This window comes from Aptenodytes patagonicus, chromosome 7 (genome assembly GCF_965638725.1).
Source record: "Aptenodytes patagonicus chromosome 7, bAptPat1.pri.cur, whole genome shotgun sequence".
Taxonomy (NCBI): domain Eukaryota; kingdom Metazoa; phylum Chordata; class Aves; order Sphenisciformes; family Spheniscidae; genus Aptenodytes; species Aptenodytes patagonicus.
In genome coordinates this window covers 5,237,797-5,262,884 of record NC_134955.1, presented here as the reverse complement: position 1 = coordinate 5,262,884, position 25,088 = coordinate 5,237,797, and the positions used below count along the sequence as shown (strand labels likewise).

Here is a 25,088-nt window from a genome sequence, read left to right as displayed (position 1 = left end):
TTCCCACCCATTTTTCTTTTGGCTCTGACCACTTCTCTGTGATGTCACTGAAAATTAGTTTCTAAGTCTTCTTCTAAGCCCACTCTATTTGCCGAGGATCCAGAGATAAGCGACAGGTGGATTTGGCTATTCAGTTACCCTCGCCTCAGATACGATGGATCCAACCTCCCCTTGATACCCACAGCAAAAGATGAATGCTTACTGTCTGTGTTTATTCTAACCTGTGCGATATAAACACAGCAAAGCATATTCAGCATGAAACTGAAAAACTAAGTGCCTAATTATGTAAGTAGTCTCACTGGAGTCAATCACTTACTTTTAGTTAGACACATACCTTGCTCAGTCAGGTCTAAAATTACCACATTAAGAATTTCCTCACTTGCCTCTCTCCAAAGGCTAAGGGAATACTGCACTGTGCATGCAGGACTGATTTGATTACCTCAATCTTTTATTGGGAAATAACGTATGTCATGGCAATGTCAGACAACTATTGTTTCCTTTGTTCTGTTCAGAGGGAGGAAATAATAGGTGTCAGGAAAGCAGTACAACCATGTGTCTCAGTAATAAAAGTGGCATATTAATGAGCATCCGTAAACCATTATAATTAATGCAGGGGAATGGATATTGCCTACTTAAACTCTGCAAGTGTTCTAGTAGCTCCACACCCAAATGCCATTTTATTCCATCCCAAGGCTTTTCACTCACAGCAGCTCCTTCGCAAAGCCATCAGACGCTGTGAAATCATACGCTCAAGGGAATGGGTGGATAAATTTTATAGTACAAGTGACAGTTGAGAACAGTTATCCAGTCTGTTCATCAGTGGCAGCAAATGCATCCCATAATCTATGGGAGGCATATACTTATCCCCTTGAGGCTACAACATAATTAACAGGCTACAGAGGAAGATGGGTAAGATGGAGGTGCACAAAGATATGGATGTGTATTGCTTTTATTTTTTTAAACAACAAAGGTACATTTGTGAATTTTACATCATTTTAAAATTTCAAGCCCTGCTTGATGTGCCTGTGTAGCATGCAGCCTTCAAATAAATAGTCGGTTTTGAAGTTTAGCTTCAAAAATCCAGCCTGACAATTCCTGTCTTTAGGCACACAACCAAAAAAAAAAAAAAAAAAAAAAAGAGAAAACCGCAAGCACCATCAAGGTGACACACTAAGATGCTTGAGTATTTATCGGCAGAATAACAACGTAGGTCACACAGCTCTGGCCCTTCAGGAATACCTAAATAAAAACTCTTGGGTTTTATGACATACAAATTGTTCATTTTTACTCTTGGATGACTGAATTTTAAATCACGTTGAAAAGTGGGACCCCTTCAATTTCCACCTCTACTTGGTTTACTTTAACTTCTAATTCCCTCTGCACTTAATGTGTTCTAAGCTATTTTAATTCACATTCTTCTCGTACTTCGTGTCCTGAATTCACCTAATAATTCATTTGGATGATACAATCTTCAAAGCACCATTTGGTTTTTTTAGTAGGTTCTGAAAAAGATTCTTTTTCACTGCAACATTTCTTTCAGGTACCATTCGCAGTATACTGTTTAAGCTTGCCATTAGTCTTGTACTTAGCATATGCTCGCTTAGGATAGCCACATTTATTATTTTTATTGTTGAACACTTTAGATAAGAACTCTATACACGCACAGGGGTGCCTCAACTTTTCAGCCTGTTGCAGCGGGTAAAACACCAGCACCACTGTGAAACAGCTGAACTGGAGAATCTTTCCAGATAAAAATACACAAATTGTCCCATCAAACGTCCTGCATGGCTTCCAGATTTGCCATTCCCAGTGCTCAACAAATAAATGCAACCTCCAAAACTAGTAAGCCAACCAACGTAACTCATGAAAACAAAAGTAAGCAATACCTACATGCAGGGCAATCCAAGTTTTCCTTACTATAAAATACCATTTTCGGTAACATGGTCAAATAAACCATTGTAATTAAGTCTTTTTTGTGCTGGATATCTACCAGAAGCTGCACTGTAGCAAAAAATCCATTTCTCAAAAGAAGTAACAGGCAGATTTTTTTTTTTAGCCTCTCCCCGTCCCTGGGCCGCCACTTTGACACAGAGAATTGAAGGAAATGCCTTGTGCCATGTCCCTGAATCATCTCTGTTTGTGTACGTTTAATCGCACCCTCTTAATATTCTTCCAGCATTCATCGAGTTTCACAATGGTGCACGAGCCAGACCAAGGCAGGAGAGGACAAAGCCAGAGAGGAAAGATGCAGGTGGGTAACAGAGTGAACGGGAAGACAACGAGGACTGCAGGAGCTGCAGAGAGGAAAGTCAACTGTAACACACTTGCCTGGAAACCTGGAACTGACCCCCTTTTCCCACATCCTCCTCCAATGGCAAGACCACAAAGAGTAACATCATCCTCCTCAAGTCATGGAAAAACACAAGAGAGAGCTACAGGCCCTTCCTGAAAACCTGGACAAATGCTCGAATGACTAAACCGCCACACTACACTGCTACCGGAGAGCTAATGTAAAGGCAGCTAAGGTACATTTTCACCCCATTGCAATCATTTGATAAGAACAATATAGATTGGTTTCTGAAGGATCTGGTAACATCCTAAATTCAGTACAGATACTGGGACAGTAGCTAATAGTAATAGGGTCACACAATGAACGACAAAAATAATAAACGCTGAATACCTACTTTCAGGACTTCAGCTCTTTCACTGATTGATGAGTCTATACTGTGCACTGAATGAGGCAGAGGGATTAAAAAAAACCCACGACACCTGTAATTTTATCAGTAAGGACTGTATTTCAGCAGTGGATGCAAGTGACTTAAGATTTACTAGGTAACCTAAATTTTAAATATTCCCAAATGCTTGATTTTGCAGTCTTAATGTTTCTTTTGGTTTGATTCCTTAGGTATTTTTAAATTACTTTTGGTAGTTTCTACGGAGAAATCACAGCCCGATGGTTTAGGAACAGGCCTGTCAGTCTGGGAACAGAGTCTGAATCCTGGAACAGGTACTGACTGCGTACGTCACGTTTGACAAATCACTTAATGTTTCCACCTTGGTTTACTGTAGTGTGGGAAATTCATAGGAGCAGGAGGCTGAAAGAAGTTTTCTGGCTGGAGTCTATTCCACTGCTATGGTAAAGAACAGCCCCACAAACCACCTCTGAAAATCTCAGTGACCGCTTTGCACAAATAAAAAAAATACATAAATAAATGGCTAATACTATCCTTACCCAAAAGGGATTTCTGTAATAACAATCTCAGCCAGAAGAACATAAAAATAAATCAACTAGGTCATTCCAGAGGGCCTACTAAGCCCAGCATCCTCCCTCTGACTACAGCCCATAATGGGAAAGAACAAGGGAAAGAACAGGGCAAGGATCTGGTGACACTTGCTAAGGATTCCCCATGACCTTCCTCAAACCACAGACTGTGCAACCCACTGGTTGGGATTATCTTCTGCCATGACGTGCAGCAGCTTTTTCAATCTGTCTAGCCTCCTCACCACCCTGTGACCAAGGGCTCTCCAGATGAATTATGTGCTGTGTGAAAAAGTACTTCCTTCCACGTTGGGGTGACAGTGCAGCAGTACTACTGTTGCCAAAAACCAAGAGCTGCAATGCTCTTAATTTACATTTGGGCAAGGTATTTATATTCAGTTTTCAATATTGGTTGGTTATTTTCTACAGGGAATAGAAAGAATTTCATGGTTTGGGGATCCTCTTGCCTTTTAACATGCCTGTTCCATATACATTAATCCTGAAATGGTTGCACACTGTAACTGATTTCACAAGAGAGCGAGCGCTGTGCTGCTACTGCTGTTGTGCTCCTATTCTGCAGCACAGAATCAAGCCCACACTGCAATAGGCTTTGTGCAGCCATATATTAAAGATGCTCTTACTGAACGGATTTTTCCCACCCACCATGAAAAAATAAGTACTCTGTTCCAAATAATTGCATGGCAAGCTCCCAGGGCAGGCCAGGAGAGTCACAGATCTAAATAGACTGGGTTTCACGCATCATAAGGATTACAAGTTTAAAGCAGACAAGTACTGCACACCAAATGACTGACCAGGATGCCTACTGCTCTACTGTCAAAAAAGCAGTAGAGCATAGCAAATGAGTTCTTTGAATGAAGGGCATGTTTGAGGACTTAATAATTGGTAAGTTTTGTTCAAATTCCAGAAGTCAATACTACAGGAAAAAAGAAAAAAGTACTAATTTGGATAACGTGAATGAACCATTCTAGTAGCATTAGAAAGCTTCTTCTTGACTTCAGGAGATGCTGGATTGGGCTCTTCGAGGGGTTCTGTGACAGAGGCCTGGGAGGTGATACACCTGCTGCAAACAGGAGTTACTGATTGACATGGCCTCGCACAGAGTGTAGAAAATAAGTACAATGTATGGTGCAGACATTGAATATAAAGTAAAACCTCCACATTTTTGCTTTTATTAACTACTTTTTTAAAAGAGAAAGCAATGAATATTGAAACAGTCCCATGTTCCTGTACAATCCAGTTTTACTGCCCAGGAGATCGTGGCAAACGTATCTGTTAACTTGTCATCAACCGTGTAATTCTTTCGTACGTGCCATATAGCACCTTTGATCCTAGAGTGAACTGCTGATTCTAAACGAACCAATGTAAACCAAAGCAATAGGAGACAATAAGCAACTGAGTCAACGAGAGAACCTCCTGTTCAGAATCTGAACCTAGGAACCCTCAAACATTTATGAGTAGGTCTGCTGAGCCCTTTGGACTTACTCATATAAGCAGAAAAACCTGTCAGATCAAGCTTTAAAGTATTTCACTTGCGGATAACTACAGCATTTCCCTCCTTTTATACAGATACAACAGTCGCTCTGGACTGGACCACTTCGTCAGCAAGCACAAATCAGTGCTACACTCTCTTTAAATTAGCTATAAATCTAGAGCAGTGAGACAATCTGTGACAGCAAAGAGATCAAGATCTGGATTCTGACAAGTTAAATTAATCATGGTTTTTAAATGATCTATTTCCATAACTGATGTGCATTCTAAATCATCGTGAACAATCTCCCACATAGAACAGGATCCAATCAGCAGGATATATTGTGCCTTTAGAGAGGCTGTAAAATTGGACCACATAGTGGTGGATGTGTATAGCTTAGCTCTTAATACAAAAATAATTAGGCCTGAATTTCAACATCTCACATGACTAAATCTAGGTGATGACGTTTTAAGGGCAAGAAAAAAATTATCATAAATCATCTTAATTTCATCAAAATTATTTTCAACCGTTACAGTCCAAAACCAAGAACAACATTAGAACTGAAGGAGCTTAAAAACTATGAGGCAAATAATTTACAAAGGGAGTTTATATAACTCAAAAACCAATACACAAACATAGCAATTATAATTAATGTACCACACTTGATAACTATCTAATCATGAACAAAAATACATAGATTCTTACATTGAAACTTCAAAATTTCATTTTTATTAACACAGTGGATTTAGGACTAGAGAAAATTTACTGGCTTCAATCATATTGTCTTGATTCTGAGTCCAATCATGCTAGTTTTAGAATGAAAAATCTATGAGAATTCTAATTGCACTTTTGTATATCTGTATATTGGTTTTAAATTATTAAATCAGTTACATCTAGAATGCTTCACCCGAAAAGTATGACTATCCAGTGTCTTACACTTGCCATGGCATTTTCCACGTGTGCCGTGATACCAAAATGCATGTGAATGCACCCATCTGCTTTTGCAGTGATTTTTACACTATGTATTAGGTATAAAAAAAACTACGCAACGCTCAAAACCACGAAGCATGAGGATGAAAATCTCAATATGAGAAAGTCCTATATTCTTTCATGAGACTTGTGAATACTACACCAAAACAGCAATTAAAGCCATGATAAGGCCTATCATCCAGCGTTCCATAAAGGCTTTCAACTCCACCTCCAACAGACACACATACATGCGAAAAACAAACCTAAGTGGCAGTTAGTCACCTTACAGTGATCCGATATGCTTTAATATCAAGACATCAGCATGTCTGACTGTCTCACATTGCTGGCATTTAAAGTTAATCTACCTTAGCATTGCTGATGTCAATGTAAAAGGGACACAGAAAAAGCAGACAACCCAGCACAGAAATAAACAGACTGATTTTTTTTTTTTCTTCTTTAGCTCTTACTAAAAATACTCGAGTATTTTTCATAGCAGGTGGAATTTCATAACAGATGAAAATTTCTTTGTCTTTAGTCATCTATTTACTACACAATCACTATACTGCCTACATATTGGAAGATATATAATTTCTTTCATGGACACGTCTTTCAGATTATTAAATATATTTCAGACTAAGAATTACTTTAAAAAATACCTGCTTGGAAACAAAGAAGAAAACTGCAATGAAAGAAAGCTCTCAGACTGCCGTTTGTTAAAACATCCAATTACAATTTGTGATTAAAACAGTGTAAAATAGGCCCATTTCCTGATTTACATCAAACAGAAGCAATTTTCAAGCCTGTGATGTACACTGGTCATCAGTAAACATTCCGAGTGCGTTACGAATAACGACTCCGTATGATTATTCCCATTACCTTATAAAAGACAAGAGTATCAGTTCGAAATCTGGCCGCTTTTGGTATCAGGTTCCCAATAAGTTATTCATGAAGTGCCCAGTAAGTTTGTCAGTAACAACCCCGCTCCCAAACACACCTTCCAAGGCAAACGTATACAAGAACCACAGTACGATTAAGAAACTAATCCGGACTTCCAGATTACACCAGAAGAACTGAGCCACTTAAAAATAATGGCTTTCGTCTTTAAGACTCCACCATACGCTGAGCTGTAATACCTTAAGTGTCTCCTGTGAAACGCTGCAGAAGAACATAACGGGGCGGGGAGGGGGTGGGGGTGGAAATCATGTTCTATACCCTGGCAGAAATAAACCATTCTACAGCCTGAATACTAATCAGAATAAACACTGTTTTGATTTTTATTTCACAATACCTGATGTTTCTCTGCTCAGGCATCAGTCATATTGCACACATTTGCTTTAAGGTTTATGACTGTAACTAAATCCACTTCATTTAATCATTCTAATAAATCTGCAACTCAGTAGAAACCACTAAATGAGATATTAATAGCACACTAAATACACCTGTTAGACAGACTATACAAGTAAAATACAGAAGTACAGTGAAAAATATTTGCACTTGTTTAAGTGCTAGGCTTCTGTTCATTCCCCAACACAGAGATATATGAAAAAAAGATTAGCAAACACATCTCGTCCATGTTTGGAAAGAATTGCCCGTTTACCATCCGAGTATATTCAAGGCCACTTCTATTTTTCTGATAATAGATAAGGACTTCTATGGGCAGAATTTATACTGTAAAACAAACATTTGGAACAAAATACCAAGAGTGCATATACTACAAGGACAAGGCTTGTATACTACATCTAGGTCTCCTTGTACAAAAGAAAACAACTGACTTTAACAAAACCCTGATGGTGACTTGCACATTGTTCATGCTGAAAAGTCAGATCTATAGCCCCTACAAAATCTGGTGGGCGGGGTTTTGTTTGTTTGTTTTAAGGCATTTAATCTAAAACGTCACAGACTATTTTAGGAAACCTGCTGATGTTTCAATATGCCTTGGCTCCTTTCTTTGACTTCAGTCAGTGGTACAAGGCGCAAGCTCTATAATAAACTTCTGCTAAACAGTAGGACTGTACGTCCTACAGCAAATATTCTCTAGCTTCCATCTCGCTAAGGTAAAGTAGATGGTGGAGCACGAGGTCCTTTACGTTTTAACAAATGGCACATCCCACTTCAACATATCACTTCCACACCACGCGGTGCAAGGCTGCCAAGTGGAACTGGAACTAGAACTTATCAAGACAAAAAGCAGAGAAAGACATTTTCCCTGTACACATTTTCCAGCCTCCCAGATTCAAGCCCCGCCAAGATTTCACACCGAAACACTGCAACAGTACAGAGACCAAGGGCCTCTATAGTCTAAATGCGGTATTTATCTCTGTATTCAATATCCCTGGTTCTTCAGCTAGAGCCATGACAGTGAGCTTTACTCATTTTATACATGACAGAGTTTTACTCTCGCACACACAACCTTGTCTAGAGGTGACGGGTTATTCAGAAACCTGGTTGTCATAGGAAACTAAGACTTCTTCCATCTAACCATTGCCACTAAACACTGATTTCCCACAAGGTCCATCCTGACAGGCACACTGCAAAGTGCCATGTTGTACCAGGTACTCATTTGCCCCCCCACACCTTTTTCTTTTTTTTTTTTTTTTTTTAACTAGAACATTCAGTTGCTAAACCAATTTTTATCACCTTTCCCTCCCACCCTGTTAATTGCCTTTATGCTGCACTATTAAATCCTATACTGAAGTTTAGTGAAATTGTTACAACTGTCCTTATTTCACACCCTCATCTACGAATTCAATAATTCCTTTACAGAACTCCAGTAAACGGGCGTGGTATGAGTCTCCCGTTACCCACCTACAACTTCTTCTATTTCCTGAATCACTCGTCGTTCTTTTGAATTTTTTCAGTTTCCTTCATAGAAAAGAGCAACTGAACATATGTGTAGATCCAGAATCTCTCTCTATTCAACTAGTTATACCTCTGTCCTCTGCCTTTAATGCTGTAATTTCTTCCAGCAAAGATTTCCCAATTTTACTTTTCATTTTCTGAAGAAATCCTAAGATATAATCTATCTGATTCTGGGTCCAGCACTCTGCAAATTTACTAATGGTGATGGCACAGCATTGTCCTGCCTTGTCATTTCAGCTCACCTCAGCCTCATTCTGTTCCGATCTAGTGCCAAAATTTCAGTGTCTTTGTGAGGTGCTAAAGCCCACTTTTACAGTGAAATGGAGAGCATCCATAGGAAATAAGTCTTACTTGCCTCATCACTATTATATGGTCTCACTGTCCATATATTGGTAGCTATGTGTTTATAAAGATTTTCTTGTGTTCATCTCCGCTTCTCTTTCCATTTTTATGTCACTGCAACTATGGCAGTATCTATTTTAATGCAGAAGTGCATTTGGTCTCGGTCTGCGCCCTTTTCCACCACCTTCCTTCATGACAGTTTGCACATCTAGTTTGACACAATCCAGTCCTTAATTACATAGTCTAGTCTACCACGTTTACAGTAAAGCAATTCCTTATGCATGAAATTTATTTTTCTACTCAAGAAGTGTGACAGCCTGATTATACAGATATTTTTTTAAAATACTTGCTTTCCTCTTCAACATTTATTTTTTGATTTCTAAATCCCCAGCAATCGTAATATTCATATCCAGATATCAGTCTGTCCTTTTTATCTCTCCATACTTTTCACAAAAAAATGCAAACATCACAAATTCCTGCCAGAGTAATTTTATTATATTTACCAGCAGTTCACCATGCAATTTACTTCAACTACACATATGTTTTCTTTTCTAAAATACAAATAACAGCATTCTGGGGTTTTTTTATAAAGACTATCACAGTGTTATCCAGTAAAATCAAAGAGGAACATTTCTCTGATTTTATTTTTTATAATATTGGTAAAATAGATTGTTGACATGGATTGTAGGATCAGGCACAAAGCCAGTCCTTTTCTCTCATCATAAAATTATCATTTCTCTATTAATGGTTTTGCTGGACAATATTAATAAGATTTCTTATTGAACTACAGAGATGTGACTTCAGTAGTAGTTGGAACAACTGTTTTGTGTACGTACACATGTATAACATGCAATCATTTATAAAGTACTTATAAATGACTCAAGGAGAAGAGAAATGTTTATCATATCTTCAGACGGTATTACGTTAAACTTATCACCTGGCTTATATCTATTTTTTCCAATTTATATTGCCCAAAGATAAAGCCCCAAAATTATTAGAAGACAACATAAGCAGTTTATAGCTGTCCTGACATGTTCACACCTCTCCTTGTGCACAGAACCCTAGCACTTCCGCAGTGAAACCTATGTGACTGGTAACTGGTCATTTTTTCTGTTATCTATTCATTTTTAGTCAGATTCCACTCACAACGTATCACCGTTAAACTTGGTTAAAACAAAAAAAAAAAAAGAGGGCAAAAGTGATGTTTCTGGTGCTACCATGGGTAGAATGAGAATGTTTCTTAAATGTAAACACCTCAAGTGACCACAGAACCACAGGCTGAGACACTCAGACCACTACTTTACGTTGAGTGTTTTACTATTTACTAAAATGCACACAGTTCTAATATTAGCTGGTTTGCAGCAGTTAACTATTCCATGTAGCGACAGATTATTCTTATCCCTATAATTATTAGACTGCAAACCACTTTCCTATAATCTCCAGTTTTCTTTTCAATTTATGCTTCCCAGTCAGAATATAAGAACGCACTTTGTTGCCTCTATTTCCATGTACACCTATCTCAAAAAGGCAACTGTAACTACATTCATGTGTGCAATTCAAGGCATACTAAAAAATATACGTAATATATATTTTATCCACAACTCAGATTTCAACAGAACTTTGAGGGTAAAAAACATTCTTGCATTTCTCCAGTGCAATTTCATTACTTCAACATCACTAGATTAATAAATATGCAGTAGGAGCTTTGCTTTGCGTTTTTGGCACATTAAACCAAATATCCAGGTTTGCAAACAAAGAAAACCAGTGTGAAAACATGATTTTTATGAACTAATCCAAACATCCCTGCTTCAAAGAAATATGATTAAGGGTTTGTCTCGTTGTGTTACCCTCAGATAAAAAAAACCCAACACACCAACAAACCACCACCACCAAAAAACAGTCAAACAGAGACAGGCTGTTCACTCAGGCTTCCCTGAAACTATCGTTGCCTATACTGCAATTCACATTCACTGTAATCAAAGACTGAAAACATGCTACAATGAGTTCTCCCCAGTATCACCTCTTCATCTTCAATATAGACAGACCAAAGTTTAATCTGCCCACTATTTTCATAACATTCTTGTATTCCTTCTTAAATCCTTACAAACCATTTTGCAGTTTTAAATACAGGGATACTCTTGTGCGGATGGACAGTACCCACAGAAAGTCATATCAAAAAGCAATCAGATGGTACATGCTAATTCAGCAGATGACAGGCTAATCTTGGTGAAGAACTCGAGCTTGAAACAAGAATGACATCAACCTTCATTCTCCTTCAAGGAATTGCTTGGCTAATTTACAACATTCTGGAAAATTAATATCCAGTCTCTTGTGCCCCCAAACTAAGTACAGAATATTTTAGCCAGTACATTCCTCAATTTCAATAGTTTCATTTCAAAAAAATTAATAGCTAGTTTTCTATTACTGCAATTCTGTTTAGAAAGTCAGAAAGTATACAATCCCAGACAAGACAAAAAATAGCTTTTTATGAGACAAATATAATTGATAAACGCATGAGTTACAACTCAATAGTACTTCATGACACAGCCCTCACTAAGCCAACTAATTAATATATTCCCTCCTCTGTCTTTATATAACATATTTGCTTCTCTTTCTCTACAGGAACAAAACCAAAAAACCACCCTCAATAAATGACTTAGTACTTCACAGAAAGCGTGGCTGGCTATCAGTATTTCTTGTTTACGTAACTGAGAAATCTTCAAAATACACGTTTAAAGGTAAAGATTAAAAAAAAAAAAAAAAATCCCTTTTCTGATGTGAGTAGTCAAAGGACAACCATATGATGTTGGCATAAAAGACAATTATCCTAATTTAAAAGGCATCTGATTAAATTTTAAAAGCCAAAGGTGACAGCACATACCATCCACAGTTTATAACAATGAACATCACTTAAAGGCTCAGTGGTACTAGCTCAAATGACGGTATTCGGTGACAGTAAATGAAAAGTACTTTTCTTCTACCATTCCAAAAATATTTCCTTCTGGCCAAGAAGTTATGCACAAATCAATTCTCATCATCTCCATGCATACTCCGTTTGCCAGATGATAAATCTTACAGCGAATCATTGACAGAATCCAACCATCACAAGTTACCAGAACGTAGGTGACTATCAGAAAATATTAATAGAGTCTGCCACTTTCACGGTGTTTGTAGAGTAACAGACTTACCTCGGCAGATGGTCCCGTTCCCCACATATCCGGGTTTGCAGGTGCAGCTATGTCCCCTGACAGTGTTAGTACAGATTGCATTCTCATCACAGGTATGCTGTTCGCTGCCACACTCATCGTGCTCTACAAGGGGGAGGGGGGAAAAAAAAAAAAAAATTACAAGAGAGAGTGTGAGCTTTTCAGTGTGACGATGTGGCATTTGAAAACCAAGTGGAATAACAAGGTTGCCACAACGGCTGAACGCTGGGAGTTTGGTGTGGGAGTCAGCTATGGGTCTGCTTCAATTACGAGACTCAAAAGCATGTGCGTGGTGACAGTAGATTATTAAGGTGCAAAAATGGGGGGGGGGGGGGGATATCAGTGAGGAGGCAAAGTATGGCTACGACAAAAACCCATGAAGAAGATTAGCACAGAAGAATATCTGCTGTGAAGACTAACCTTTACATGACTGTCCATCACCAACAGTAATAAGCATAAATACAAGGTAAGTGAACACAAGAGAGGGGCCCTAACAGCACACCCTTTAAATACACAGTTCGGTTGTCACAGCATGCATTAGAGCAAGTGGCTGAGCTGAATCTTTCTCTAATAGCGTGTAGTAACATTTTAGAGCACCATTCATACCACCGAACCCCAAAGAGACTTCCAGACAAATGGGCCATATTTTGCTTTCATCCTGCAACTCCAACTGCTGCCACTGAGCCTAATTTGCTGCAGCTCCGGCACTTTACTCTCCTGCTACATTTTGTTCTAGGTAAAGCATCAGTTAAGAGGTGGCGAGCTACCTGACCCTGAAGTTTCTCGCTTCTTCCTGCAATTACTAGGAGCTTCCCTCATGCAGTAGGATTGCAAAAAGAAAACCCGAGTATTTTACACCATTGCACTGGTGGATTTACAGTTTTGTTCAGTGGAGTCAAGAGGATGCAATGAAATTTCTTAAAACCGTACAAAAGACAACAGATATAATCAAAAAGCAGACTCTGGAACCCTTCTCGGCAGTCCTCATTTATGCAACTGCAATCATCAGGCTAGTATCCATATACTGAGAGGTAAAAGGTATCCCTTTCTGGAATTGAGGATTTGCTTTAATATACCAGTAAATAAGGGGTGTTCAAAGGACTACAGACTAAATTTACCCTTCTGTAGACCACAGAGAGAGGTAGTGCCTCTAAAACATGAGCAAAACACTCATTTTTAGAGATGCTGAATTAACCCCTTTGGAAGATCCTCTCCAGTGAGAACAACAGGATCACAGGCTTCGCCAGGCTAAAGTTAACCTCCACAATGCCCTCACTTTACTGTATTATAGAATGACAGCCAATTTCAAGGTAACTTAAGACACACGTAGATTTGAATGGTGGATTCCAAGGAACCCTCCAAACCAAATACTTCTGGAACACCGTTGATAACTATTTGCAGAACATATATCCGACCTGTGTTTTCTATTTTTCAAATACATTTGACAGCAAAATGATATGGATTGCTCGTTCGCTCTTTGCTTTTAGCAAGAATCTCTCATGCACACACACTCAAATGTGCCTGGCTTTAGCTGATAAATTCAGGCTTACATTTATACTTGGTAGTTTACGTTGGTCCCTAGCTCTGCTTAGTAATTCACTTCAGCTCCTTTCCAATTTTCAGACGCCTTACATATTCTGAATGCTAGGCTTCTTCAAGGGCTGCCCGTTCTCTCCTTCATCTTTTAAGAAACTGTACCACAACCTGATTCTTGCCACTCCGGTCTCACGGTGCTCAGACTCCTGGGTCAGACACAAAAAGTGTCGAGCTACCCTCCAAGGAAGCGCTCAGCAGGCAGTTGAAGTTGAATGATGCTTTCTTTTAAAAGACACACCCTCTCCATAATCTCTCACTCCTCTTATTACTTTTATTAGTTATTGCCATTAGCTTTCATGTGTTCATATTCAACCTATAATGAGAATGCCTTTGTGATAGGCTCATGTACAAACAAGAACATTCCTACTCAAACAATTGCCAAAATTAGTTGATTACCTTCCCAGAACTTCAAGTATGAGCAAAAGATTTCCCAGTGGTAACATATGTGTTTTGCCAAAACACACGTGATTATACTCTGCTGTGTTGTTCTAGGACTTTGACAATGTAAATCATTGTATTTACCACTCCTGCAGATGTACAGATACTGGCAATATTGAAAGATTTAACACTGACAAAGCTGCATTCCCAGTGCCATACTTAAAACACAGGTCAGTTTTTTCTAAGGAGATACAATTTAAAGAGTTAGCAACAAATCTGATCATGGGAACCTGCCCTTGACGAGACATCCTGATGCTGCTAGCACAAGGAGGACTAAGGGAACCTCATCTCCATGAGGAATCCCAAGATTTCTTAGCAGCAGTATGGCTGCAATGATGGGAACTTTAAATGAAATTTTCCCTGGTGTAGAGATGTCTATAGATGCTGCTGCTACAGGCCTAATAAGAATGAGAAAGCATTGATTTTCTGTCAAGCTACAAAAATCTTCTATTCCAGATAGAAAAATCCTTAAGATTCTGTCAGTAGCGAGTTATCTTGGGTTTCCTTCTCCCTCACAAGAGATCATCCTTTGAAGTACTTGGTGTTCACATTGGGAAGTGAGCATGGAAGCTGGGCTCATGTTTTGTTTAAACTCAAAGGAGACTATGACTAATTTGCAAAGAACATCACTTTCTTACACACATCGCTTTCCAAAATCTCCCATTCAAGCACATCAGACAGAACTTGCTTTTGCTTTAATGTTATAGAATCATAGAACAGAATCATAGAATCATTGAGGTTGGAAAAGACCTCTAAGATCATCGAGTCCAACCGTCAACCCAACACCACCATGTCCACTAAACCATGTCCCTAAGTGCCGCATCTACTCGTCTTTTAAATACCTCCAGGGATGGGGACTCCACCACTTCCCTGGGCAGCCTGTTCCAATGTTTCACCACTCTTTCAGTAAAGAAATTTTTCCTTACATCCAATCTAAACCTCCCCTGGCACAACTTGAGGCCATTTCCTCTTGTCCTATCGCTTGTTACTTGGGAGAAGAGACCGACACCCACCTCGCTACAACCTCCTGTCAGGGAGTTGTAGAGAGCGATGAGGTCTCCCCTCAGCCTCCTTTTCTGCTATATTTCTTCTATAAATACTCTATTTATTCAGTAAATACTACCTGACTAGATAGCAATCAAAGACTGAAGAGAAGGATGCTGAGAAACTAGCAAAAGGAGTCACAAACAGTATCATTCCAAAGCACCAAAGAAGAGAAGGGAGAGCCGAGACAAAAATCTCGAAGTCATATCATATTTTGACAATTTCCCTTTCAGCTGAAAATGAGAAGCACAAGAAAGGGGATTCTAAAAGACAAAACCAAAAGTAGTTCTTGTTTGTTTGTTTTTTAACACACACACACACCCATATATATGTAGATATAAATAAATATGCTGCCATGCTCAGGAAGTAAACTGTCATCATTAAGTTTGATTGAAGTCACCCATCTCTCTGTGACTTCTGTTTGTTATATAATATAGACAAAAGGAGCTTATGATCAAAGACAAAAAGAACTGGCAGGCTTACTGGGGACGGTACTGTAGGATGCAATTCCCTGACCCAACACTCATTCCCCTGGATTATTAATATCCATTTCAAGAAACAAGTACTATTTCAGAAGAACAGTTACAACAGCAGCACCATTCTTTGCTTACAGACAAGTTGGTTTATTTATGAAATCTCTGTAAATTATCTTCAGCATTAGTATTTCTGTTACTCAGGAATCCTGGTTATTGCCGCCTCTATTCCATGCTTTGTCTTTCATAAAGCCAGAGATATCGGTTACTTTTTTGTGCCTCTGCTTCCCTCTATAAAACGAAAATACTACAAGATTTTTTTTGTTTTGTTTTAGTATTTGTCATTCTTCTGAAATCCTCAAACACTGAAGATTTTACAGAAAATTAAAGGATATCAATCTTCTGTTGCAAAAAAGGAAGAATCAAACATCAACTGCTGGTTTACCTTCTACTTAATTTATTTCTCCTGCAAGTAGAGACGAGGTATGAAAGGACACATCATCTCTGAAGCTTCAGCTCACCTGTCCCTGTTTCCTAGCCACCAAGCTACAGCTAAGGCCAGCAAACCACACGTTTACACCTAACATTTTCCTTCTGGATAAAAACCTTTTAGAATTTCCAAAAGCTTTCATGAACTTTTCCAAAATCCCCAAGAGTATCGTATTTTCTGAGTTCACACCTGAACCAGGCCAGCTTGTGAAGCAATGACTATAAAGTTCATGCTTTCCTCAGCCTTTATCTGAGGATGGCCATCAGCCTCCAAAATCACTTGAAAGATCACCGGTAAGAAATTAGATATCCTTTTGCAAAAACATATCTCTGCCGCCTGTGTTGTATGACTCTGTGGAATTATGACATGTATCAACTGTGGGTGTCCTCTATGCATACATTAAGCAATGCTTCAGTTTTGCAGACCTAAGGCCTTTAAAACGAAATCTCTACAGAAAACTTCTGTTTGAAAAAGCTGTCACTGGAAAGTCAACCCTGGTTAACTACTTGCCTCAGGCAACTGAAATTGCATCAACTTGAACAGAAGTCCACTCCTGATAGCACTACGCGTCTGGGGACACTGATGTTTATACATGGGTAGAGTTACATAATGGCGCATGCACAGTGGTTGAAGATAAGTATTATAGTTATCTCTGTTTTGTTCACAGGCAACCCAATAAAAATAAGTTTATCTTGATGATTAGAATACTCAGGAGCTGTCTGACAGAATTCGTTTCTATATTCTACAGCCTTACAGAGATAACAATCACATAAAAAGCAAAGTTAATTCACCAGAAAATAGTTTCAAGTAGATGGTTAGTTGCACATCCTATTATAAGAAGCACAAATGCATCCTACAAATCGCAGAAAACCACCTTATACCAAAGCACAGGCTGGTCTGTAAGCACATTGATATTAGGGCACACACAATATCTCCTTTTTCCTGAAATCCCAGAGAAGAAACTAGTTACAGTACAATGGGAAAACACAGACCATTTCCTGTTAAAGTCACAATAACACGACGTTAATAAGAAACTGCTGAAATAAGCACAATTACCAGACTGCCAGAGAGAGAGCTGTGACCACACTGCATCCCCCCGTACTGGTGCGCGTGCTCAAGGCAGATGGACCCCAACCAAGCCAAAAGCACACCGCACCAACATCTGCAACATCAGCAGCCGACATCTACTGTGTACATATGTAAAAAACAACAGTTGAGTAATACCTGAGGCAGCAGGAGACCAGGAACACAACTAAACTCTACACCTGCCAACAGAACTTTCACTATAAAAGGTCAAGCCTCTGCTAAGAGCTGTATTAGCTACACCTTTAGCAACAGCTGAGGTTACTCATGATGCATTTCAGCTGTGAAGCCACTGGCTTAAATTTTAAACAGACCTTTAACTTTCTTCAAAACACAGGTACCTGTTTAGGCTAATGAAGTTAAAGCATCTGCAGGTTGTAGCAGCTCCTGCACACCTCAAATGAGCAAGCAATCCAGCTGCTCCGCCATTAATATGCAACCCTGTTGATGGTTGGTCACTTCAGCGTGAAGTATAAATAAGAATATTGTAACAAGGACAAAATAGTCAGCAAATTCAGGCACCCATATTTCTGTCAAATCTTCCATATCCCCATTTTTCTAGCCCAATCTTGCTGAGGAACCACATAACTACTTTTGTTTTGCGATACTTGAAAAATACTTTCTGCTCTGGGCTAAACTGACCTGGAAGAATGCAGTAGGAAAAGCGCTGGGGGGCGGGGGGGAGGGTGTGCCATACAAAGATTTTGTTTGCCTGAGGTAACGTATTCTGCATAAAGCCACCCACACCATATTGCAAAACTGTAAGTAAAAACAACCACATAAAAATAATTCAGAACACATGCAAAGTAAAAAAGGATCTATTTGTCATGTATTTATAAATATAGATCCACAAATACCTAACCGTATAAATAAACAATTACAGGTAAATACAAATTTTCTCCATTCGCATGTACGTGAAAGGTAGTGTTTGTAAAAGGTTCTAGGCAGCTCTGGCAATTAGCATCAGAAGAACTGTCAGTAATAAAAAATGGCATATTTCTATACTATTGAAGTTTGGGGTATTATAAATATCCACATTTTTACTAAAGAGATCTTTTCAATAAAATCTTTTTCTATTCATTATACAAGAGGAAAAGGGCCTTTGCTTATATTTTGTGTGTATATTTTTTTAAATGCATTTTTCAGAGGTACTACAGAATTTCTAGAATGCTTCTGCTTTCCCATGCTGAAGGAGACACCACCATTACACTTACTGGATTTGTGGGGGCTCTAAAGGCAGGATCTATTTTGCTTTAGCTTTCTCTTTTTTTTTTTCCTTTTCTGTACATGCTTGGAATAACTCAAGTGTTTGTATTGTTGTATGCTTTGTCTAAAATATTTAATAGAAAATTAGAACCATAGATTGAAAATATATAGCAAACATCACATAGTAAAGCTAAGAACCTTCTGGTCAAGAGTCATAACTACCTAACTGTAACATCAGGATAGCTTTCCTTTGCACAATTCAAAAGCCCATAATGGATTTCAAACTTACAATTTCTAAAAGGTACATTTGACACGGGATTTATTTTTCAGCAAGAGTGTCGACCTTTTTATCTTTATTTTCTTTAAATAAGGATGCTCTTCGAAAAAGGACCGACGCTGGAATGCAGTTACTGGAGACATATCCCAATGAATGGTCTTTCACCATAGCTACTCTCGCTTCTCATTACAAGAAAAGGCCCCAATTTAAACTTGCTTACAAGATGGAAACAATTTTCTTGTTGTAAGGATTTTCTTCCATTAGTTCCCCAGAGCCTTCATACTTTAATAATAAAACATTAATCTTTGGAAAACATTGTGCAAAGATTCTGACTATTTCTATTTATTCTTATTTTTACAACATTGAAAGGAAAATCTTAGTTGTTCTCTAAATTGTTGAGGTGACAGTCTGCTTCTGGGCTATGTAACCACAAAGGCAGCAAACACTTCTGTACACCAAGAGACTTACAATAGAGAGACAACTCACTCACGGAATAGCAAGGTCATCAGATGCTACCGTTGTTTATTAACACAGAGACCATTTGTATAGAATACATGCCCTAATGTAAAATTAATTAGCTATCTGGCAACAGTTAAGCAATTGCCTTTGAAAACTCAGAAAGGAGAACGCAATCTCTCCAAATACTTTTAAAAAGAAGCAACATTTTGTTGCATGGCATTAGGATGTAATGTAATGTAATGTAATAACTAAGGCTTTAAAAATGAGAGATTAAAAAACTGAATTTAGGAAGAATTGCGGACTTAGTGGAATCGCGATTTCAGCTCATAAGAAGTTCTGATGAAACAAAAGGGATAGCTTTTAAATAGACGGAATAAAAGGAAACATTATTCTGAACACACTTGAAGCATCTCCCCCAGAAAACCAGGGCAATTAGAAACAAGATGCATACATCAAACAAGAAATTACATTGCAGATGGTAAACTGGTGAAAAATAATAGCTAATTATGAATCCAGACAACCCTGAAAGAAAAAAAAACCAAACCATCCAACCGGTATTTTCCCCTGGTCATGAGAATTAAAGAAACAAAGTAAAGTTTATCTATGCCCATTCTGAACTTCAGTCATCCAAGCCCTTCCCTTTCCGCAAGGGAACGGGAAGAAGGAACAGGGCGCAGAACAGAAAAGCCCCACTGTTCCTTGACATAAGGATATGCTGCAACTTTATCCTTATGAGCAGTTAAACATACGAAGTACCAGCAGAAATATCAGATTTGCAGTTCTTTTAATAAGAAACTAAAATGCTATTGTAATTTACGACACAACGAACAGCTTCTGGTGTTAAACGTGAAATTATTTAGACTGCATTCTAAAAGAGTAGACATATGCTACTCTTGGGTAATTAGAAAGAAATAGTGGGATTTAATTTGAATATAAAATTCTGAATGTGCGTGCAGTTGCCTCGCGGAATAAAACCTCTTGAATGTTTCCTTTTGAATTATAAACTAAAATTCTTTCTTTGGCTTTCTGGCACCTGGTTAGGTTTTGGTCACATGTGCCTATCTACAATCAAGTTTATAAAATAAACTACTAATGTAAGCCATGCTTATTCTTTTTATTCTATTTTGTTCTAATTTATTCTAATAAACTAATCTGCCTCGAACTGTCTAGAAACCAATGTAACAAAATAGTAAGATTCATGTTCCTAAACTGGTATTTAGAGAGAATCCCTGAGATTTGTCTCAGTGATTCAATTTCAACTTTAATTATTAGTTGGTTTAGTTTAGATTTTTCACACCACAATGAAATCTTCCTTGTAGTCACATATTAAAAGATCATAAACAAAACCAATGTAGTCTTATTCATGCATTTAATATGTATCATAACTAACATGATATATGGATATATCTAGGGGAAAACAGACTAAAACTACTACCTCATCCTAAAGAGGCCAGTATGCAAACGTGGTCAATAATGACGCCTGTACATCAGTTGGTATGATTTCAATGCTCAGTGGGTGAAGTCTTTACAACTCATGCCTTCTGCAGTGAAATGCTCAGCCTTCTTTATTTCCCCTCGGCAAGAAGCAGAAAGCAGAGATGAATGCAAAGGTCTATATTCTGTTCCAGTATATAGAGACTTCATTATTTATTGTCAAAAAATTGACCTTACTAATGATCCTTATTCCTATGAATGCCCTAATTTCCACTCTTATGTTGTACATATGGACAGAAACAAGAAGAACTGTGGATGACAAAAAAATATACTATAAAAGAAGAGGACATATTTTTTCCAAAAACATCTGTAGTACACAAAACATTTCATAAGCCAATGTTTTTCATGAGGAGCTTTTGTTTTCCCTTTTACGCTTACCTTAGTTTAACATACAGAAACCTAACATAGTGATAGGACACAGAGTAATGGCTCTGAACTGAAAGAGGGTAGATTTAGATTAGATATAAGGAAGAAATTCTTCACCATGAGGGTGGTGAGGCACTGGAACAGGTTGCCCAGAGAAGCTGTGGATGCCCCATCCCTGGAAGTGTTCAAGGCCAGGTTGGATGGGGCTTTGAGCAACCTGATCTGGTTGAAGATGTCCCTGCCCGTGGCAGGGGGGGTTGGAACTAGATGATCTTTAAAGTCCCCTCCAACCCAAACCATTCTATGATTCTATAAAGTGTAGTGAGTTGAAACTATTTTTGAATAGCCAAGGAAGAAGCATTTGGTATTAAGTTCGAGTGATCTACCCTCTTTAGTATTCAATTCAGTTTACGCTTTCAGTCTTTGCCTTCACACAGTCCTGTTTAACTCCATTTTTCATATTATACTCTTAATTATGTGAATAAACCCAATGCATAAAAGCAAAAGTCAGGTTCTGTCTGAAATCACTAAAATATCAGATATGCTTTAGATTTTCTTTTGTATCAACACAAGACCTTTTGCTGGCAGCTATTCACATCATAAGCATCCTAAAGAGCATGCGTGCAAGCGTGCATATGATGTATCCAGTTCAACAATCTGAAGGAGTTCTGCTCTACCACGTCCCCTCTTGCATTGAAGGTGTCCATATCATCCCCTCAGTTTTTGAGATGGACAGACCAGAAGTGCACACAGGATTCAAGACACCAGAACATCATGGATTTATACAATAGTACAGTAACATTTTTCATTTTGTTCTCAATGCCTTTTCCCAAAGGATCTCGCTATTCTGCTTGTCTTTGACCATGGCTGAGCAGCGAGCTGACATTTTCAGAGAACTATCTGCAATAATTCCAGTATCTCTTCTCTGAATGGTAATGGCTAATTTAGAGTATTTGTATATATACCTATCTTCTTTTTCTTTTTTATTTTTACCCAAGGGAAAGGTACTTTATACTCTGATTCTCTGTTCTGCCTCACTACTTCACAAAAACAACTACCAATAGTACCCATTTGAATTGCCATGAGACGAGTTGACTGAGCAGTAATAGGAAATTCTAAATTGTTACAATAAAAATGGGGGGGTTTGGCTAAATCAAAATGAGTAATAGGTAGCCTTGCTGATGGTAACATTGCATTTGTTTTCTGCAAGAGGAGAGGAAAAAAGAAGTGGATCTCTTGCTAGCACAGTATAAAATATTTGCACATACATCTTAAAGGCCTATATAACATTTGTTAGGAAGTGGGAAGACAGATATTTGTTTTTATCGTTTTCTGAACATAATACTAAAAAAGAAAAACAAGACAGCAAAGGAAAAAGAGGAAAATCTGAAAAAGTGAAATCCTGAAATACTGTGTTTAAGGCTTGGACACATTGAACCCTGATAAGAAGCTCCCCAAGGTTAAAGAAAAACAGCATCAAACAAACTAGGTCAAACGTTTGAAAATTCAAGTACCACTGGAAGTGTACACCATTGTTTCCTTTACATTTAAATTTTATTTCCCTAACCTTTTACAGTGTGTTTGAGTTGAGTAGACATGTCAAATTAGTAAAGAACATTAAAATCATTTTATTAATATAGAAGAACAGCTACTAGATTATTAGTGTGAAGAGCTACAGTATCAAGGGTTTTTTGAGATTGAATTTCCATGTCATATATTCCAGGGAAATATTAACAATGTTGACATATACAGAAATTCCGGAATGTATCCTTAACAAACAAGCAGGCTGATAATAAAACGCCAATCCACCTGACATACTCTCAATTTAAACTGGACGCTTTGCTGCAGTTTCATGGACTTCTTTTTGAAAGCCAGATTTTTCAGGTTTGGATGCAGTATTGTCTTGTTTTCTAATGCTGAAAAGTGATCTTAAGAAAAAAATCGGTATCTAAACACTACACACTGGGACAGCTTGTATGATTGTGCTAGAGAATTAATAATCCATTAGTTTCCACATCTTCCATCTCAACATACTTCTCACATAACAAAAATATGTGAGGCAACTTTGTCGTTAAGCAATTGTTGTGCTTTAAGCCGGCAGGCAGCTAAACACCACACAGCCGTTCACTCACTCCCCCCGCCCAGTGGGATGGGGGAGGGAATCGGGGAAAAAAAAAAAGTAAAACTCATGGGTTGAGATAAACACAGTTTAATAGGACAAAAAAGGAAGGGAAAATAATAATAATGATAATAAAAGAACATACAAAACAAGTGATGCACAATGCAATTGCTCACCACCCACCAACCGAAGCCCAGCCAGTCCCCGAGCAGTGATCACGGCCCCCCGGCCAACTCCCCCCAGTTCATATACTGAGCATGACGTCACATGGTATGGAATGTCCCTTTGGCCAGTTTGGGTCAGCTGTCCTGGCTGTGCCCCCTCCCAGCTTCTCACTGCAGGGCATGGGAAGCTGAAAAGTCCTTGACTAGTGTAAGCACTGCTCAGCAACAACTAAACCATCGGTGTGTTATCAACATTATTCTCATCCTAAATCCCAAACACAGCACTGTGCCAGCTACTAGGAAGGAAATTAACTCTATCCCAGCCGAAACCAGGACAGCAATGTGTATCTTTAATTCTAACACTTGCCAACAAACTTTGAGCGCAATTGTGGAGACAGGTGTCCAATTCAGAGCAGATCTAGACAAGAAACTCATTACAAGAGTTTGGAGAGGTCTGCAGATTGGAGACTTACGAGATGCAAATGAAAAAATTCCACTAAAGAAGAAACCACGCTTCATTGTCAAAAAAGCTCTTTTGTTGTCTTTAGGCTTTGAAGAGCTGGCAAATTCATACCATCAAAAGAATGAACTCTTGCAAGTACAGTTTCTCACTGAGCAAAGAGACGGCATATCCATACCGCTCATAGTCTTCAGGACTGAGGCTGAACTCCATGAAGATCAGACAATCTTTCAGAACTAAACCTAAGCAGAAAGGATTGCCCATTTTCAATCTTACAGACTCAGAGTAATGCCTAAATTTAATGGTAATAGAGTGCATAGGAGCTCCATTTCTGGTCCTACAGCTCAGAATTAATCTCTCATTATGCAAACTTTTGCACAGGGTGAAGGGAGCATACAGCGTATTGCTAATGAAACACAGCCCAATAGAAATCCATTTTTTAAGACTAAGGGATATGAACGATTAAGTAAAAGTCTCAGAGGAACAAGAAATCGTTCACAAATTTATCAAAAGTGTAATACTATACACATGGGAAACACATATGTTGTTGAAGAGCAAATAGCTATACCCTCATGCATAAGAGCCAAAACATCTTAAAAGTGTTTCTCCTTATTGGATTTATAAACCAGAATGACCAGTTTGTGCACTGTATGTCTAGAGGTTTGCAGTAACCTGGTCTGCATGCCAGTCTCTTACCTATTTAGTTATTCATTTATTTTAGGAAGCCAGAAGAAATTCCAGATTTTGTAAAAGATACAGTATGGCCTTGAGGTGCAATGGTCAGAGCACAGGTCCATATGCTGGGAGCTCTTTCTGTTCTGAGCTCTGTCACAAACACGGTACTTCACACAAGTCATATTGTCATGCCTGAATTATAATGCGTACCAACATCTTTTAATGGGAACACGCTAAGCAAAATGCTCATCTTGATTATTATTACGGGATATTAAACTTCTAATACAATCCCTGTCCTTTCCACAAACCAGTTAAGCATCAAGGCATTGGACTTTTATGAGGCACCTTCTATGACCTTTAGCCTGATCCCAAATGGTCAATGTGATTTTTACAATTGACTTTAGCGGAATCAGGAGTTAGCCCCACAAAAACAAAATCCCAGGCCCAGACCCACAAGTTGGTTGTGTATATTGATTTGTATATTTGTAAACCACTAGTTATTCCAAATTCCTCTAAGTAGTTATTGCTTTTCTTGACATAGTTAGAAAGCAGAGAATTTCACACAGAGAGCAAATAAAGCCTTGAACTCAACGTGATGTACCACACTGAAAGAGAGCAAC

General features: G+C 38.4%; 1 protein-coding gene across 3 annotated transcripts in view; it reads right to left on the bottom strand.

Annotated features, from left to right (window-relative positions):
- Positions 1 to 25,088, bottom strand: part of NELL1 (neural EGFL like 1) — a 299,478-nt gene that overhangs the window by 99,722 nt on the left and 174,668 nt on the right. For all 3 annotated transcript variants that reach the window (XM_076343825.1, XM_076343826.1, XM_076343827.1), the window contains exon 14: positions 12,107 to 12,229. In XM_076343825.1, the coding sequence (XP_076199940.1) occupies positions 12,107 to 12,229 (123 nt within the window). The remainder of the gene's footprint in view (positions 1 to 12,106; positions 12,230 to 25,088) is intronic.